This window comes from Macrosteles quadrilineatus, unplaced genomic scaffold (genome assembly GCF_028750875.1).
Source record: "Macrosteles quadrilineatus isolate MER2022 unplaced genomic scaffold, UCM_ALF_1.0 Scaffold_1__1_contigs__length_201487025, whole genome shotgun sequence".
Lineage (NCBI taxonomy): Eukaryota > Metazoa > Arthropoda > Insecta > Hemiptera > Cicadellidae > Macrosteles > Macrosteles quadrilineatus.
This window is the reverse complement of record NW_026542594.1, coordinates 175,337,096-175,354,828: the sequence shown is the minus strand read 5'-3', so window position 1 is coordinate 175,354,828 and position 17,733 is coordinate 175,337,096. Positions and strand designations below refer to the sequence as shown.

The 17,733-nt window shown below is 34.6% G+C and overlaps 1 protein-coding gene across 1 annotated transcript; it reads right to left on the bottom strand.

Annotated features, from left to right (window-relative positions):
• Positions 1-328: 328 nt before the first annotated feature.
• On the bottom strand, positions 329-16,736 carry LOC128990298 (4-aminobutyrate aminotransferase, mitochondrial-like). The gene is made up of 10 exons (XM_054412628.1): positions 16,533-16,736; positions 15,311-15,432; positions 11,222-11,389; positions 9,392-9,472; positions 8,445-8,643; positions 5,566-5,738; positions 4,443-4,580; positions 3,523-3,680; positions 2,452-2,720; positions 329-1,532 (listed from the first exon to the last, which is right to left on the bottom strand). The coding sequence occupies exons 1-10, from the start codon at positions 16,600-16,602 to the stop codon at positions 1,408-1,410; spliced, it is 1,503 nt and encodes a 500-aa protein (XP_054268603.1). The 5' UTR covers positions 16,603-16,736; the 3' UTR covers positions 329-1,407.
• Positions 16,737-17,733: the final 997 nt, after the last annotated feature.

The following is a 17,733-nucleotide window of genomic DNA, read 5'->3' as shown; positions in this document are numbered from 1 at the left end:
GTCAATTCCTTGAACAATTCCTGACAAATGCCCTATATTTTAATGAGATAACCTTATATGCTTTATAGCTTGAAGATAGCTTACCCAAACAAAAACTCAAAGAAGTTAAATATTTTATGGGGTTTTCCCCAATTCTAGTTTTATCAAGACAGTTGAATATAAACAAGTTAAATAATATTGATATTTAACTATACCAATTGTATACATTACATAAGCATTCAATTAAAACAAAAGGTAAATTTGTAAGTTGTATTAGGTACTTTATAAAGGTAGCACTATTATTAGACTATTAGATGATGGTTCAGGTAAAAAACCACAATAAAAGAAATAATTGTTTAAAATATAATTTGTAATTAAATCTTAAAACTGAGAAAACATTTTACAACAAATTAATAATAAAACTATTAAAACTAAGAATAAATGCACTCTATAATAATAACAATTAACAATATTATGTACACATAGCTCTGGAATGGAAGACATTTTGATACAAGACACAATAAAATGGAAGACGGTTTTATGTGGAAGACTAAATAGCATCACAGACACTAAAACATAAAATATATCTTAGCCAGCTCTTTAAAGCTAGGCCTACAGCAAATAATTGTAAGATACTTGTAATTAATAACAACACTGGTTCTGGTTATTTTTGAATGTGCAATTTCCAATATTTGATACTCCAAAGCCCTCCTAGAGCTGCTAAAATGGTTTGTAACTTAACTCATTGTTTAAACCAGCATTTTTACTTTGTTTTAAATTAATTTGTTTGCATTGAGAATTAAGTGAAAAACTAGTTGTGCTCTAATACTGTTTCAAATTTTCAAAAGTCGTCCAGACTATAGAAAAAGTTATGTTATACACAATAAACGATCAACAGCAATACTTAGTTTGTAACTACAGTAGACTCTTATTTAAACTTTAATGGGGATTCTCTTATAAAACCTCATAAAATAACGGAAAAAATGGATTTTCTAAAAAATGGCCCGAACGATTTTGATAAAAATTTAGTATGTTATAGTCCTAACAAAATTGTACAAATCCCATTTCCGTATATTTACTCTCACCGCTTACACATGATAAAGGTTGTTGACAAACTTATGGGAGAAAGTATGTGTCAGAATGCTGATACCGTTTATTTTCATTAATGTGCCTATGTATGTGTACATGCACATGAATTTTGTTTTGAAATGTGTTCAATGATAATTGTATTTACATGTGATGGTCTAGACTAGGTATACCCAGACTATCACACAAACAGTCTCCATATTTCCAAACAAGAAGAGTCTAATGTACTTTGTTAGCAAGTTAAGTTTGTATCAATGTGCAAACAGTAATAAATTGTAGTTGCATAGAGAAAACGCATAACTTGTGTTGACAAGCTATTTTCGAACTCCACTGTATTTAGCCTTAGCCATTCATTTCTTTTACCACCTGTCGGAAAATGTTCAAGAATATTTCAGCGTGGTATGGCTGGAAGATAAGAGCGGGTCGGAACCTGATAGCCAAGTCTCCACAACCTCCGGCCTGAACACCTAGGGAAAAAAACGTATGCATAAAAATCTTTCTTAAATAAAACAGCATCAAACAGCAATAAATCAGCGCTCATGTTAGATTTTAACCACCTGGATTGCTTAACTAACTGAATAAACTAACAAAATCTCAAGTTACCTTCAAAAAGGATTCGTTGTATAATTCACTGTGTTTAAGCTAATGGAATTAAGCACAACATTATATTAGAATGTTAAGCTATTAATAATCTCTCATAGTTTTGCATTTAAATTATTTAAGCTAATGTTATTTGATAATTTCCGTTCATCTTGAAGAAGCAAAATAAACTAAAGTGAATCTGAGTCACAATCTGCAGCACAACTGAAACATTGCGTGAGAGACAGATTAGCATCTGTCATTGTTAAAATAAGCAGTTTAAGGTTTATTTACCATGGTCTTCAGTCAAACGGTTCTATCTAGTTGAAGTAACTTAAGCTTTGTATTATCAAGACCCCACTAGGAAAACAGGCCATGCTGCAGCGCAAAACTATGTCACAGTGGTGGATAGTTGTATTAAAATCTTACAGTTAAAATCTGACAAACAGCCAGCTTATTTACCTAAAACATATGGGATATGGCAGTGAATCTATCCACAAGTGTGACGTCATGGATCCTGCAGCATGGCCTATTTTTCTAGTGGGCCTTGGTAGTATATTCACGAGTACATAATCAGTTGATCGATTGACAAGTTTTAAGACCTTTGAGATAAGGTTGTGTTAATTTTTTTGGTTCAATATCAAAACTATTATGACGACATAAACATTAAGACACTACAAAAGCCAACATTTTCTTTTAGCCTGATAGCAATAATGTACTTAGACAACTGCTACTACACAGGATTGTTATGTACCGACATTGTTTTGTAAGTAGTACCCTATTACACTTCCGGCTGATTCAACCCACCTTTCTTCTTGAGTCTAGAAATCATCTCGTCTCGCAGTTTTGACGATGGCGCATTGATGGCAAGGAAAGTTCCTCTTCCTCTTAGAGAGTTGAGTAGGTTGGGAAAGTCCTTTTGTAGTGAGCCGAGTCCGTCCATGAGGACCTTACCCGAAGCATCCACAGTTGCAAGGAGGTTGTCTCGTTTTATCACTTCCAGTATAGCTTCCAGCAACACGACCTTGCCTGTATCTCCCATCCATGTGTTGAACACTCTGTAAGCCTGAGGTGGCCTGGAAGATAGTTCATGAAGTCAAGAATGGTGCATTTTAAATGTCTAAGAAGATAGCTTAAGGATCCAGAAAAGTCATTTGCTTTTTGATGGTTTCAAACTGGAAACTGTGATTATTGTGCAATGATTTTGGCTAAAGAACAGCTGGTCTTAGTCTGTTAGAAGCAGGGTTGCCACCTTAAGGTTAGTTAACCTTAGGTCAGGGAAAAATCGGGTCATTGCTCCCCTCCCTTCCGGATTAACATAGGCTTAAATACGGGCAAAAGGAACCAAAATCGTGACGGGTGGCAACCCTGGTTAGAAGGTCAGCTTGCCTAGTAATCAGAATGTCATTGGTTTGAACCTGAGAAAAGTCAAAATCTTTCAGCGGTTTGAAACTGGACTCGGCAGTCCTTGATCATTGATGGGCTTTTAATAAATGATCCTGTCCAAAGAACCAGACTTAATACACACCCAGGTGTGTTGCTGTAAATATATAATCTACGTTTCACAAATAATCTGATACAACTACACTCATCCTCAACTCAAATTCAGCTTAAAATCCATCTTCATGTTGCTGTCTTGTTCAAAAAAACTTAATGGTCCTACGACTTAATCAAAAGTGTCAAGGGAGACGGAGTGCAATAAAGTTAATTGTAGCTTCATTTAAATTTCAATTGGGTTCACAATCTAACTTAGATAACATTTCGGCCCAGTTGGTTAAGTAATTTTGTGTTCACTCGGAATTAGATTCACAGACTGACAGAAAGAAACCGAAACAACCTCTATCATATGATAATGATCACACCCAAAGTTAAACTTACACAAATTCAGACTTTAAATAGTAACCTCCGAGTTGCATCTTCTTGCTGAAGGTGACTATGTCTGGTGGTGTAGGCAGATTGAAGTGTTCATGACACCAGAACTTTCCAGTGGGACCTCCCCCGGTCTGTACTTCGTCTATCAGGAAACCTGCTCCGTTCTGAAATAGAAGAAAGAAAATACAAGAAAAAATATAATGAGCTACCTTGTGTAACTTTGGGTTTCATTGTCAGACCTAAGGTTTGCAGGTGATGCGCTATGGGCCCGAGAGTTAATTGTGCCCCTCTCCAGCTATCCTGTAGGGCAATTGTCTTCTTCCTTGCGCTCCACACAAACCTAAAACTTCTTGTGCCACTGGGTAAGGGGCCCATTGATTAAAGTGGCTTTAAGGAAATAATATGTGTATGCCAATTTTACGAGTAATTTAACATTTTCTTTCTAAAATCAAGCTTTTTATTGTAGTCAAACTTAAGTTAATTTCGAACAAATTCATATTTTTTGTTATCAAAGTAATGCTAACTTAAACTAATCATGTTCCCACAGTCACAAATAGAATGAGAGTTTGAATGCACTAGATCGCATTGACGACAAAACACAAATTAAACAATCAAACCACATACTTTTGCAAGATTTATGTTTATTATTGTCTTGTTCATGGTGATTTTGGCCAAACTAGGTTTAGAGACTGGTGATTCCGATACCGCAAGAGAGCTCACAGATATTACTACAATTAGTTGCAAGTGGCAATCAAAACCGGTAAAAAGTAAATGTTAAAATTCAAAAATGTCAATGATGGACTATTTGAAAAAATCTGTTATCAGAACACCCTCAACCCCCAATTGTTTCACATGATAACTCTCTACTGTACTTAATATTATACTCTCACAATAGCAAATTTCCTTTAAAGGCCTGATGGTTTTACCTCTTTAGCAATGGCTTGAAGTTTCTGGAAGAACTCTGGGGAAGCGTGATGGTCGCCACCCTCAGATTGTATCGGTTCTATCACAATTCCCGCCACGGGCTTACCAGCTTTGTTGTATTTCTCTATCAGTTCAGACACCTACGACAATAAACATTGGGAGAGAGATGCAAATAAATTGTTAAGTAGTAAAAATATACTGTATCTACTTTTGTACTTTCTCCCCCTATACATAGTCGGCTATATGGAGAAAATATGGTGTTTGTCAAAATGTTTTGATTTTGAATTTCAAGTGGATATATCCGTTTTGGTTCCCCTGAACCAAAAAAAAGTAGTTATCGAAGTGATGTCTGGGTTGCATGTGTGTTTGTATCTTTGATTAAAATTCTAGGAACCAATATTTGATGAAATTCAGTATGTGAGTACTATACTTCGATCACAAAATTTATGCGGTTTTAGGGGAAGAAATCAATCCCATTTTAAAATAAGTACACAGGAAAATTTTTTTCCAACAAAAAAGCATTAAATAACGGTGAATGGAGTAGGAAACATAATAGGGAACTAAGAGATATGTTTCAATTACCAAATGTGGTTGCTGAAGAAATAAAAACAGACGTCTGAAATGGACCGGAGGACAGATGAAGGTATAAGAAAACAAATGGAGGGAAAACAAAACAAAAAATTGGGAAAAAGAAGTCCCATTGAATGCCAAAAGAAGAGGTGAAAAGATTATGTAACAAATACATTAAATTATTGAGAGCTGATGCAAAAGATCAGGATCAAAGGATGTAGGCAAGAGGCTGTTAGTTGGTGAGGCAAAATACCTTTTGGGAGTATAAATAAATAAAGAACACATTTCAAAAGAAAGGTCTTTCAGAAGAAAAATATTTGAACAAGCTAACAATCAACATCTTATCATTATCTGTAATTTAAAACAAGCACAGTGTTTCTAACAATTTGTACAGGTCCACTTACTTAAATTAAAGAAGAGTTAGAGGGCCTAGGAATACTTGGAGGAAGACACCAATGGAAGAGGAAGATTTGAAGATGGAGGAAGATTAACATTAGAGTAGTCTACTAACGGATTAAGTCAAGTTACGACTAACATTATTAAAAAGAGACATACCTCAGCAAGACATTTCTCGTCTTCTGCCTTATTCTCTCGAGTGTGTTCTTCCAACGGGTACTTGTACAGTGGGAATGAGGCTATTGGCCAGTCAAACGCAGGCACATCTATCTTGTGAATGTACTTGGAGTGAGTGGTGGATAGGACTCCAAGCGTGCGTCCGTGAAAAGCTCCTGCAATACAAAAACTAACATTTAGAACAGTTTTTCTCTTTGCTGTGAACAGGGGCGGACTGGGTACTCTACTAGGGCGTAAACCTTGACCAGCCCGAAGGCGCCAACCGGGGGGTCTGGGGGGTATGGAATTTTTTAAAAATTATACCTGTAAACTCGCATTTTTAGGCAATCTAGAGGCATTAACAGTGGAAAATCAGAAATCTGATAACTGACACTATTGGTCAATGTTTGGTTTACAAAATTTAGACTATTTACCCACACGACTTGGTGCTATTCTGACAGTAAATACCCTAACAAAAATAAAAATACAAATGATTTTCTTAGGTTCTTTCGTATTATATTTGTGTATTTTCTTTATTTTCCCTTGCATGACTTGGCTGCATGCATACAATATAAATCATTTGCTTCCTGTTTACAACCTGAACTTGCAACTGTTGTATTTTTTGGCACTGTAAATAACAGAAGTTATATATTTTAGATTTCTATGAAATAATTTTAACACAAACAATATGCTTTCACTGTGAACAAAACCAATTTATTGACTTAAACTTTTTTAGCATTACATTAAGTCAAAACTGTAACCCTAAAGTAGGCCTACCTAACCTATTTCTACAAACGAAATAGCCTAGAGAGAACTACGAAGGTATTTTGAGCTGGCTATCTGTAAGTAAAATAGGAAAGTTTACCAAATTAGTGCCATAGTGCATATTGAAATAATTAATTAATAGGCGGTAGCCACATACGGTATTAAAATAATGTTTACTGTTTAACCTTTACTGTGTAATGGTTAAGTTAACAAATACACTGTCACTAAATCTAATTTAAATTTTGTAAAAGTAGTGATTCTACAATACTGCTTTCGTTCATGTTTCCTGTGTAGGTAAATAATATAAAAATAAATTGAAGCTTTCGACACAGAGACACAAATCAGACACTCACTAAAGAGAGACACATTTTAATTGGCAGCTCACACTCTTTATTTATTTATTACATGCACGGCAAACGCTATTTTACAAGAGAGTTGAGTTGACATTGATAAAAATTAAATGTGACTTAAAGTGAAATAGTTATAGTGTGAGCAATAATTAAATATTATAACAAATATGAATAATATTAAATTATCTTCACTAGTTGTTTACCACAGACGACATCGTGACACCGACCGATGTCGGATGCAGTCGCAGTGCAGTTTTTTTTTCGGGTTCGGCGTAAAATGACGCGGGAAGAGGACAGCTGTTTTTAAGTACCTCAGACCACAGAGTAAAGTGCCTTCCACTCGGAGTAGGCCTACACGTACGAGAGAGAAGAGCTGCTTTGCTCTCGCTTATCGACAGTGTCTATTCAGGTCTCACACCCGACTTTATGTTTTGCTATTCACTGCTGAAACTTTTACTCTAAGTTTTTCCTCTTGCTTTCTAAAAACACATCTCGTCTCATTTTTAAATTTTTTTTATGAATTTTTCCTTTAACGAGGGCGCAAATATTGGAATGTTAAGAAGGCGTATCGGCCCACTGGCCGGTGGGCCGGCGGGCCAGTCCGCCCCTGGCTGTGAAGACAGTTATTATCAAGAAAGTTGTTTTCAAGAATCTGGGAAAGCCTTTTTTGTATCACAAAATATCATCCCACTTTTAGTTATGATTGGTGAAAGAGGCAACATTTTGTCATTTTAAATTGAGTTCAACTAAAATAAATACAGTAGAACTCCGATTATCCGAATCAATTGGGACCAGACCCCATTCGGATAATCAAAAATTGGGATAATCGGAGTTTTACCGGGTCAAGGAATTTTAAAGAAAAATCCTCATTTTCGGTACTAAATGAACTTTTAATTAGGTAATAAATTAAATCAGAACATTTTGACAGTTAACAATGCTTATAGTACAAGTGTTCTATATCTGTTATTAAGTTGTGTTAAATAACAATTCTTTTTTTTACTTATTACTACTGTAGCTTTACGTTTTTAAAATTGTTTAAGTAAGCGATTCGGATAATCTGTGATTCGGTTGATTGGAGTTCGCATAATTGGAGTTCTACTGTACATACACAACATAAAATGTTTTCTGTTGAACAAAAAAGGAAAAAAAAAAATAAGAATTTTGATGGGCTTGTGAAAGCATGGATACATTTTATTTCAATCATAACGGAATTAAAATTTGCTTTTAGCAAATTTCCCTATAGGGAAGTAGCTATTACCGTCGGTAGCACGGTAAGACCTAGGCCCAGGACTGATTTACTTTTTCATTTTGATGTCCCCAGAGGCCTAAAACACCAATCGTTTAAATTTGTGTATATATGTACACTGAAACTTTGATAACAATACCCTTGATAATAAGTCATCCTTGAAAACGAGTGTCACTTTTAAATCCTCTAAAATTTATTTTACCCCTAATCACTTGTTATTGCAAACCTCGATAAGAACTTAACCTTCATAACAAGTCTTATTTAATAATCCCCATGAGAGTCTTGTTATCGAGGATCTACTATATATATATATATGTCTGTGAACGCGATAACTTGAGTAATTTTTTATGAAATTTGGCTTGAAGGTGTAAGGCATGATAAACTTGAATTTGCGAACCAGCATAATCGGACCATAGGAACGGGGTTAATCTCTCTGTATTAACCTAAATATCTCTCTGTATCCATTCCTTGCTTCCCTTTCTTCCTATCTTCTTCTTTTTCCATTTTCACCCTAAACTCACCCTTGAAGGACAGCACAGACAGTGGGGGTGCGCCAGGGGTTTGGTTGATCATGCAGGACGACATTTCCTCCTCACTAAAGCTAGTGCTGCCACCTCGCTGTCGCCGCTGGTACCAGATAAACATGTTTTTGTACGCATTCTCGTTAGAACATGATCCGCACATCATGGTTGTTACGTGGCTTAGACCTTTTGGTGCAACCTGCAAAATAAAATTGTATCCAGTGTATGAAGTTGAATACTAAGCAACCAATACTAAGCATATTATATTATAAGAGCTTGTCTCAAAGGTACTGAGTAAGCGACAAAATATTACCCCTAAAACTGAAACTCAGACATATAAATCATTATAAGACCTTATCTTACAAACAACTTTAAAACATGACAATGGGGTGAAAAAAAAACAAATAATAATGAACTTAAAGCTATAAGTAGATCCAGATACTGTGGGCCAAGTGCAAAGCAGAAGGATTACATAGACTGGACAGATTTACAGGAAAAAGGAAAGTGCTTAGTCAAAGAATATTTCACCTAATAACTTAGAAGATAGTCAACCAAAATTAAGATAGTTGACCTATTTAAAAGAATAGTAGAAGTTTACGAGCAGAACGTCTGAAGGCAAAGTGTTGGTGAGGCGAAGTAACATCTCTGGAGCACTTTAAGCCACTGTAGTGGTTATGTAGTTACAGTAGGGTCCACGAGAGTCTGCAGTTGAGGGAGGAGCCTATTTACCACGTGACTTCGAAGGAGCCAATGAGGACAGTGCGGTATCACCAAATTTAATAATACCAGCTGATATGAAAATATTGCTTAGTACATTTTAATTAATGTCAAAAAGTAGTGAACGGGTGATGTTGTAACGTTGCGCTAGTCCAGTCTTGCTATTGGCTGCCACCAACTAACTGTAGTTATGAGTTTGAGAATAATAGGGGTACGATATGGTTACTCACGCTAAGTAGCACATTCTTCAGCTTTGCTGGCCAATCGGCTCCGGGAAACACTCCTAGAGCAGGCCTATTCAGAATTGCCCTCTGAAAAACAATAATTATTTACAAAGTTTATAAAAAAATATACGTTTTAAATCAACAATAATGTTGAAAACAAGATAATTGACATATTTACATTCCAAGAACATTCTCTAATTTTGACCATATTCTGGTTAAATAAGGTAGCATCCTGTGCCATATTTTTTTGATTCCATGCATTTATAAAATGGAATTTTGTTGTTGATTTCCTAAGGACACAGTGTAATATACAACCACTTGTTCAGATCTGTTTGGTTTGCACTTCAGATTATTTGTTCAGCCACCTGCATATGATTGACACACTATCACACATGCATCACTTTGTAAAAAAAGTCAGAACCTGTTTGATTAGTTATTTTTTTGTAAAGATCTTATTGTTGTATTCCTTTATTATTGTTGTTTATTGGAACCTCATAATGTGTGTTTTTAAATGTAGCAATTCATTTATGTTGTAACTTCTGATGATGATTCAGACCTTTTTTAGTTGGGAGGTACAGCGGTATCTTAACAAATTAATGAAAACATGTAGATTCAATTTTATAAAAATTTAAACTAGTATAGACTTCAATTTTATAATAAAAATGCACTTTTTTGCTTGAATGATTACACATTACACAGCCAATGACACAGGATAGGCTTTCAGGCTTTATCATCATTATCACTAATAACGGAATTAAATTTTGCATATTTCAACCAAAGTTTGAGTAAAGAACAAAAGTAGGCGGAGTAGATGATCTGTGTAGCTGTATTATACCAACGATGAGCTGGTTATTTAACCAGCCCATTGATCAAGTAACAGCAGTAATAATAGCCTATTTCCAAAAGTAATCAGGTAACCGATAATTTATCTCAGTGCATGTTGTCTACAACAGGGGGTTTACCTGTCAGAGTTCATTAGTACTTGAGTGAGATTGAAAAACAGGAATAATAATTAATCCAAAGATAAACTCGTGTACACCTTTTATCTATACTATTAATGCCATTTTCAAAGATAAGATTAAACTTCAATTTTTATTTCTACCTTCACAATTTCCTAAAATACTGTTGTATTACAGTTATTTTATTTTTGATGTTGGGTAAGGCTAAATGAAGAAAACCGTGAAAATATAAGCAAGTGCAGGGCTTTTGTTCCTAAATATTGTTACGAAATAAATAACTGTTCTCTTGAGATTTATTTGAAAATGGCTGCATTCTGTTCCAAATTCACTTTGTAGATAGAATATTTAAAAGATGTATTTATTTTTAAACCAAGTTATCGACCAACTTTTTATTTTGAATTCCCCTGAAACTCAGGTTTTTTACCGGTAATTAACAAATAAGTTTCAAAAATAATTAGCCAGCATTTAGGTTAATACTATTTAGCCTGGGGTTGAGTGTCCTTTTATGGTATCATTAACCTGTTTGAATAAACTCTCTCCAGCATGATAGGAATTCACATAATCTTCAACACTGCAAGTTTGATGATGCAGAATTCTTTACAAACATGAACCCATCTTTATCCATCTTACAATTTATCCAGCTCTATAAATGCATTCTATTAATTCTATCTACATTGAAAGGTAAACATGCATCGAGAGCACTGTAAAGAATCATTTTGTCGATAAAATAGTTAGTGTTTATTCTGACTCATTCATTGTTTTTGTCTTAATAGGTTGCATTGTATAAGCCTAAGAAGTTTGCTGACGGCTTAAATTGTACAATTGAGATAATAATATGGTTTCCGATATAAATGTGGGGAAGCGAAATTAAACTCACAAGATTCTCTGGTTTCTGCAGCGCTTTGAAAACATCTGGATGGTTGTAGCCGAGGGGAACTGACGAAATCTGAGTGTAGATGTCCAGCAGAACGTTGCCGTCTACGTCTATCAGGTAGTTGCCGATGGATTTGTCATAGTCTCCAAACAACTGAACAGATCCTGATTGCTGGAACATGATAGAACTGAGTTAATAACCTATGATTACTATTGAGGGCTCATTTTTAGGGGTATTAGTCGAACGGGGTTCAGGGGTCTCTTTTTGTAGAAAATATTCTTAAGTGTTTTAATACGGTAATCTAAAGCAAATTTTTCACACATGATGATGCTGTATATGGTCCTTTTTTATTTTGTTGATCGACAACCCAATTTTCTACAGAGGGAAGGGTTAAGATGGAGAGAAGGGCCAGAGTTTTTGCTTCATAGCTCAGTTCCGGTACCTTACAATTAAGAAATTAGGCACTCCTAAAATTTTTTTATATTGTCTAAAAAAGCTTTACATTAAAATTTGATTGACAACATCACCAACGCACCAAGGTTGGTAGTTTATGGTGAAGAGAACCGATATTCTTATGATTACATGGCAAGCACTAAACCACTCAGCTATCCCTAAGTAAACACATTTTTTGATGTCTTGGGAATGTAAATTCAACTCTTGACAGACTCAGCAGAACAGCTGTGGCGGTTCAAGAACCTTGTCAAGGGGGGGCTACGAGGAGGTTCAGGGGTACAGTAGAGTCCCGCAAACTCGGCACTCGATAACCCGGCAGTCTGGATAACTCGGCCATCACCTGGCTCAGAAAATTAGTGATTTTTTGAGTCCGAGTTAAACATGGACTCAAGCCAGCTCAAAACAAATCATTCACAACTCGTACCAAGGATTTGTTGTACTATATCTGATTACTTGTTACTGACTTGTAAAATAAATATAAATAAAAAAGGTGATTAAAAAGCTTAAAAATTGTATTGTTCTTATTTTTAACCCTACTGATAACCCGGCATTTCACAAATTCGGCACCCTTCCAGTCCACATTACGCCGAGTTTGCGGGACTCTACTGTATCCCCCTTAAGAAAGGAGGTTCTCCCTCAGAAAAAGTGGTATTTGCCTTGGTGACTTTCTAAAGGTGTATTACATCCAGAACTTTGTCCAAAACCTCCATTATGTTTTTAGGACAAAAAGTAAGTTTAAATGTAATTTTACAGGGTCCAATGGGGAGGAGTGCCTTAGCCCCTGTATTCCTACCCCTCCCCCATGGGAACCCCCTAGCTGCAGAAGAGTGAAAGTACTTTAATCAGATAATGATCATCACACTGATCTATTTATTGATATCTATTTTATGTCTCATACAATACAATTTTGTTCCCTTTAATTCCACCTATTTAATATTTGATAAATTATTAATGCATTTACTGTTTTAACTTGGTTAGGTAACTAAACAAATGTCTATGTTTTCCATTCTGTTGTCTTGAATAAAAATTCGGGATATAATGTGATCATAACTTTGGATTTCAAAGTCTATGAAATACCGAAAAGTGAATATAGAATGAACAATAACTGAACATGTTTCTTAAAATAGTGTAAAAACACATTAACTTCTTTCACTTTTGTTTCATTTGTAATTGTGAATTTCTTTATCATAAGATTAAATTTAACAAAATCATCTATTCCTTTGTGATAAAATTTGTTTACGTAACGGTCATTATGACAAGGGAGTAGGCTACTCTTTTGTCTTTCATACCCAAAGTGAGAATAAAGATTGTAGTATCTGACACTTCTCAGTGAACCAGTCACATATTATCACACAATCTGATCCAATTGCTCATTTTTCTTTTTTTATAAGGAAACACTAACAAAACTGAACTTTCATGAGAGTAAAGATATGAGCACCTAACTAATCTACAGTACAGTTGAACCTCTATAAGACGAATTTCAAGGGGTACGGGAAAAATTCGTACCATAGAGGTATTCTTAATAAAGAGGGTCGTTTTATCGAGGTTTAATGCTGCTGTTATTCTTCTTATAGAGGTTTCTCCTCGCTCCAAGGTTTCTCCAAACGATGAATGATGAAGGAGGAGGGATGGGTGGGGGTTTCATGTTGAGACAAGCTTCTGTTTGTTTTGAAAACTACGTACTATGGAGGTTAAGATTATGATAAATTCGTCTTATAGAGGTCACGTTCGTCTTGTAGAGGTTTTGTGCTAAGAATATTCGTTGTATAGAGGTTAATCAGTCCTAGCCCATGTCACAAACAAATTCGTCTTATGGAGGTTTTTAACTTAATTACTACGTTGTATAGAGGTGTTTTTGGCATTGACCTATGGAAGTGTCAAGGGGATTTAAAAAAATTCGTCTTATCGAGGAATTCGTTTTATCGAGGAATTCGTTTTATCGAGGCTCGTACAAACGAGGTTCAACTGTACAGCATTTTGTAGGAAAGATAGTAGATCTCACAGTTAAATACTTAAATCTAAATAGGCACTGCATGTAAATTTAATGTGTAAACTGGTTTCTTAATGTCTGGCACAGCCGATGATGAAAAAGATTCCTCTTATTTGTGGTTGCTCAACGGAGTGAGTACTCTTTTGTTATATCAACACTACAGAGACATGCAAATTTTATATGTAGATCATTTTATTTGGTTAAAATAGTTTTAAATTTGGTAAAATTGCAACGATTGTAAATATTAAAACACCCTCTACAGTCATAAAAATATGGTATCTTAAGATTGTCATGTGGATGACAAATCTAAGAGAGAAATTATTTATCTATGAAACAACTATACAGCAATGCTGCCTTTAAGCCGTTTTTACACGAGGCCAATAGGCAAGTTAGGTTACGAGGCATTTGCTGTTGGGTTGATTTTTTGGATTTCAAGTAACTGAGGCAGGTAACTTCCAAGGAGTTGGCTCCGTGTTAACGCAGCTTTGCAACATAACCTTAGCTACAGAAACGTCACCCACCTATACTCACCAACATTTTGTAAATATAGTAATAACAAAGATGTTAACTTTTTTTTTTAAATTTGTGTTAATGACATTCAAATGTTAGTATTTTCTCCACACCATTAATATTTTTTAATGTTCTAATTAAGGAAAAATTCTAAAAAAATAACTATTTTTTTATGTATGCACCTACAGATTAATCTAAGGCTAACAAAGATTAATTACTTAGTTAATTTCAAACCCTGGAAATATCGTTTGGATAGTTGTATATTTATTTTTGTAAGATGTCTTATTGTTTTGAGGAAAACAACAAAGTATTTATGATTGATAGTAAACATCTCAAAGGCAAAAAATAAAAAAATAAGTTGTAGCTAGCCAGTTTATTCTAGTTTACACTAATCTCTTAATGTTTGATAGCTCAAAAACTTTTTAGTATATTACAACTTTCTCAAGACGCATTTACAACAAAGTCTGCAACAATTTATTTAAACGTATGTTGAAAACCAGTGTCACGAATACTTGAAACAAATTGTTGCAAACTCCGTCGTAAATTTGGCTTAACTTCTTGTGGAAAACAAAATTTCTGTCATAACAGTTGAAAAACTGATAAAAATATTTTGATGTTAAAGTTAAATAAATTTTTTTTGGGATTGTTGTAAACTTTGGAGAATGAATGAATAATAGTCAAGTGGTTATCATCTTTTTGGTTCAAAAAACGTGTTGTAAGTCTAGTTGAAACGTGGTTTTCATGCTTGTTAATGACCGAGATTCCAAAAGAGCTTTTTTAAACTGTTGAAGTGAAAACAATATCGTCCTACGAATACGTACATCATCTGAGGACCTCTACAAAAAGAAATCACCTATCTTAAAAACCGCTATTCTTTAATCCAAGATCCCGAAGCCTACAAAAAAAACCAACAAATGGATTTAAAAGAAAACTTACTGCTGGTTACAAGCGGACATATTTCCTCGCAGAAAAATAATTTTGAATCATAAAAAATAATATTGATAGGTACCGGTACATAAAACTACACTGAGAGCAGTATAAGATATACAATCAATCACTGACACAGCCTACTATTAACGAATCACAATTATATAGACTAATTTTTTGACCTAAGGAATAAATTGTTTCTAATCCTTTACCTGAATCTTCTCCAACTGTGAATATAACTCTTTTGACTTAGGTCCAGGAATCTCTGAAGTTTTCAACGATGGTTTCTCAGGTTCACCGGCGACCGCGCCTTTGAAGGTGCCCATGCATCTTGCTGGAATAATTTATAATGGCAATTGTAATGGTGATACAAATGGTACATTGCAAATTGTCAAGGCAATAAAATTATTATTATTATAGCCTGTTAAAATATTTGCAAAGGTAACAATTTGTATTTAAGTCAGAAAAGCTTAAAAAATTTAAAAAGCTAACTTGTAAAACATATTGATGAGTTTATAAAAAAATTTTAAAAACACCCTTGGTTTACTTTTTTCATGCTAAGTGGAAGAGAAACATAACAATTCACCCCTCACACCCCCTCGGAGGAGGGGATTTTCACAATCTAAAAAATCGGCTTACGCTACAATCTAAAAAGATAAGTAAAAAAAGATGCAGGCTTAGAACCTTGATAACAAGACTCTCATGGGGATTATAAAATAATACTTGTTATCAAGGTTGTCTTCTTATCCAGGTTTTCAATAACATGTGATTAGGGGCAAAATAAATCCTAGGGGATTTAAAGATGACACTTGTTATCAAGGGTGACTTGTTATCGAGGGTCTTGTTATCGAGGTTCCACTGTATGTTTTATTAAACATCCTAATATTTTATTTTATTTTAGGACTAACTATTTTTGAATCTACAGTATTAAATATGAGGAATGCAATTGAGAAAGAATAAATTACCGTAACATAAATACCTAATGGTAGTACCGGTACCTAAAGCTAATGTAGGCCTATTTTGTGTTTTGAAATTTATTCTTCCATAATGTCAAAGTTGTTTTCCTTGACTTTTAATCACCAATTACAATAAATCTGCATTATTATATAAGTGCATGTGGTAGGTAAATAATAAACAAATCAATTCAAATTTACCATTGATATTTACTGTGTTAAGGGCCTAAGTTATGTAAAATAATCGTATTTTACACATTTTTACTTTCTAATTTGTTTGGAATAGGTCCAACCCCATATAGCTTACTATGTATACCTGTTAGATAGCATAATATATAACACAATCAACAAATATGTGGTTAAAAACGGCAATAGGGAAAGGGAAAAGAACTGATCATTTACTTTACAAGAGGAAGGGAACCCCTCTTTTAACAATCTTGGCACGGAGAATAAACAAAATAAATTATAAATTCATACTAACCAAAATTCCATGGCAAGATATGGCTGTGGTTCTGTTTCAAAAGTGATCCGGCAATTTTTGTTGCCGCCATAGTTGATGTAAACAAACACAACAGACGCACTTGTCTCGCGCCTAGACTGCGACTGAACTAGATAATTGAGTCAAGTGGCTACTATCAATTGACCTTGTTACACGAGAACGAGTTTTAGAGCGGTCCTTACTCCTAACCCTATGATCGATAGCCCTTGATTCTCAAAACTACTTTGCTCGGTAGGGGCAGGCGCAGAGCAGACGACAGACTAAACAGCTGTTCCTGTCTAGAAGCTGGAAACTGGTATGCTGGAATGCATCCTGTGCCTGCCCTCAGCGTCATAAAGATCAATAGATAACTCCAACCCTCCAACCTACCCTAACAACATAGGGCGTCGATGACGCGTGGACGCGTGATTTCATGTTCTGCTTCTTACAGATACTAAAATATATTTTCTAAAAATTCACTATTGTATCGTATATATCAAGTAAACGACCTAAATAATTTACAGGAATTTGTTGTAACTAGTGGCCTGTAGGGACATAAGTCCCCAAAATGCTCAATAATATAAAACAAATTATTCTAATATTTAAACAAACAAAGAAATATATTATCTATGTGTCAGAATAGATATCCCTGTATATATGCCATATCTTTTGTGTAAAAAACAGTTTGTTGTTTGTCTTTGTTGATGTTATTATCAATAAATCATTAGAATCACTACATAGAATCACTACGCTAGACGCCAGTACTCAACCCAGTACATGTTCAACAGTACATTTCCCCGCATCCAACTCTTTGCCAACAGCTTGCCGGAAGATATTGACCTCTTCTCCATCAGTGGCGAGTCGTTGAAAAAAAGGATGTTACTGGTTGATCTGTGAGGCGCTGCCTTGATTTGTTGTTTATGTAAAATATCAGTTTATTTATTTATTACTATTGTTATATTTTCTATTGTAGTATTTTTATTGTTATATGCTATTGTCTTTATTCGTTCCTGTTGTTATTTATTATTGTTGCTATTGTAGTTTATGCTGTTGTTGTTTGTTGTTGTTGTTATTATTTTTGTTATCTTTGTTGGCTACACATTTTATTCAATGTTAATTATATCAGAGATTTATCATTGTTAGTCAACATTGCTCAGATTTTAGTTGTTGTTCTCGTTGTCTTGTCAAGTTCTCTCTTAAGTAG

What these genes read in the sequence shown, in the direction of transcription:
- LOC128990298 (XM_054412628.1), bottom strand. Translation starts at nt 16,602, where the DNA reads ATGGCGGCAACAAAAATTGCCGGATCACTTTTGAAACAGAACCACAGC. An exon ending in GTCTGTGCTGTCCTTCAAGG is followed by an intron (nt 5,739 to 8,444) that starts GTGAGTTTAGGG and finishes TTTGTATTGCAG; the next exon opens with GAGCTTTTCACGGACGCACG. An exon ending in TTCTAGACTCAAGAAGAAAG is followed by an intron (nt 1,533 to 2,451) that starts GTGGGTTGAATC and finishes TTTTTTCCCTAG; the next exon opens with GTGTTCAGGCCGGAGGTTGT.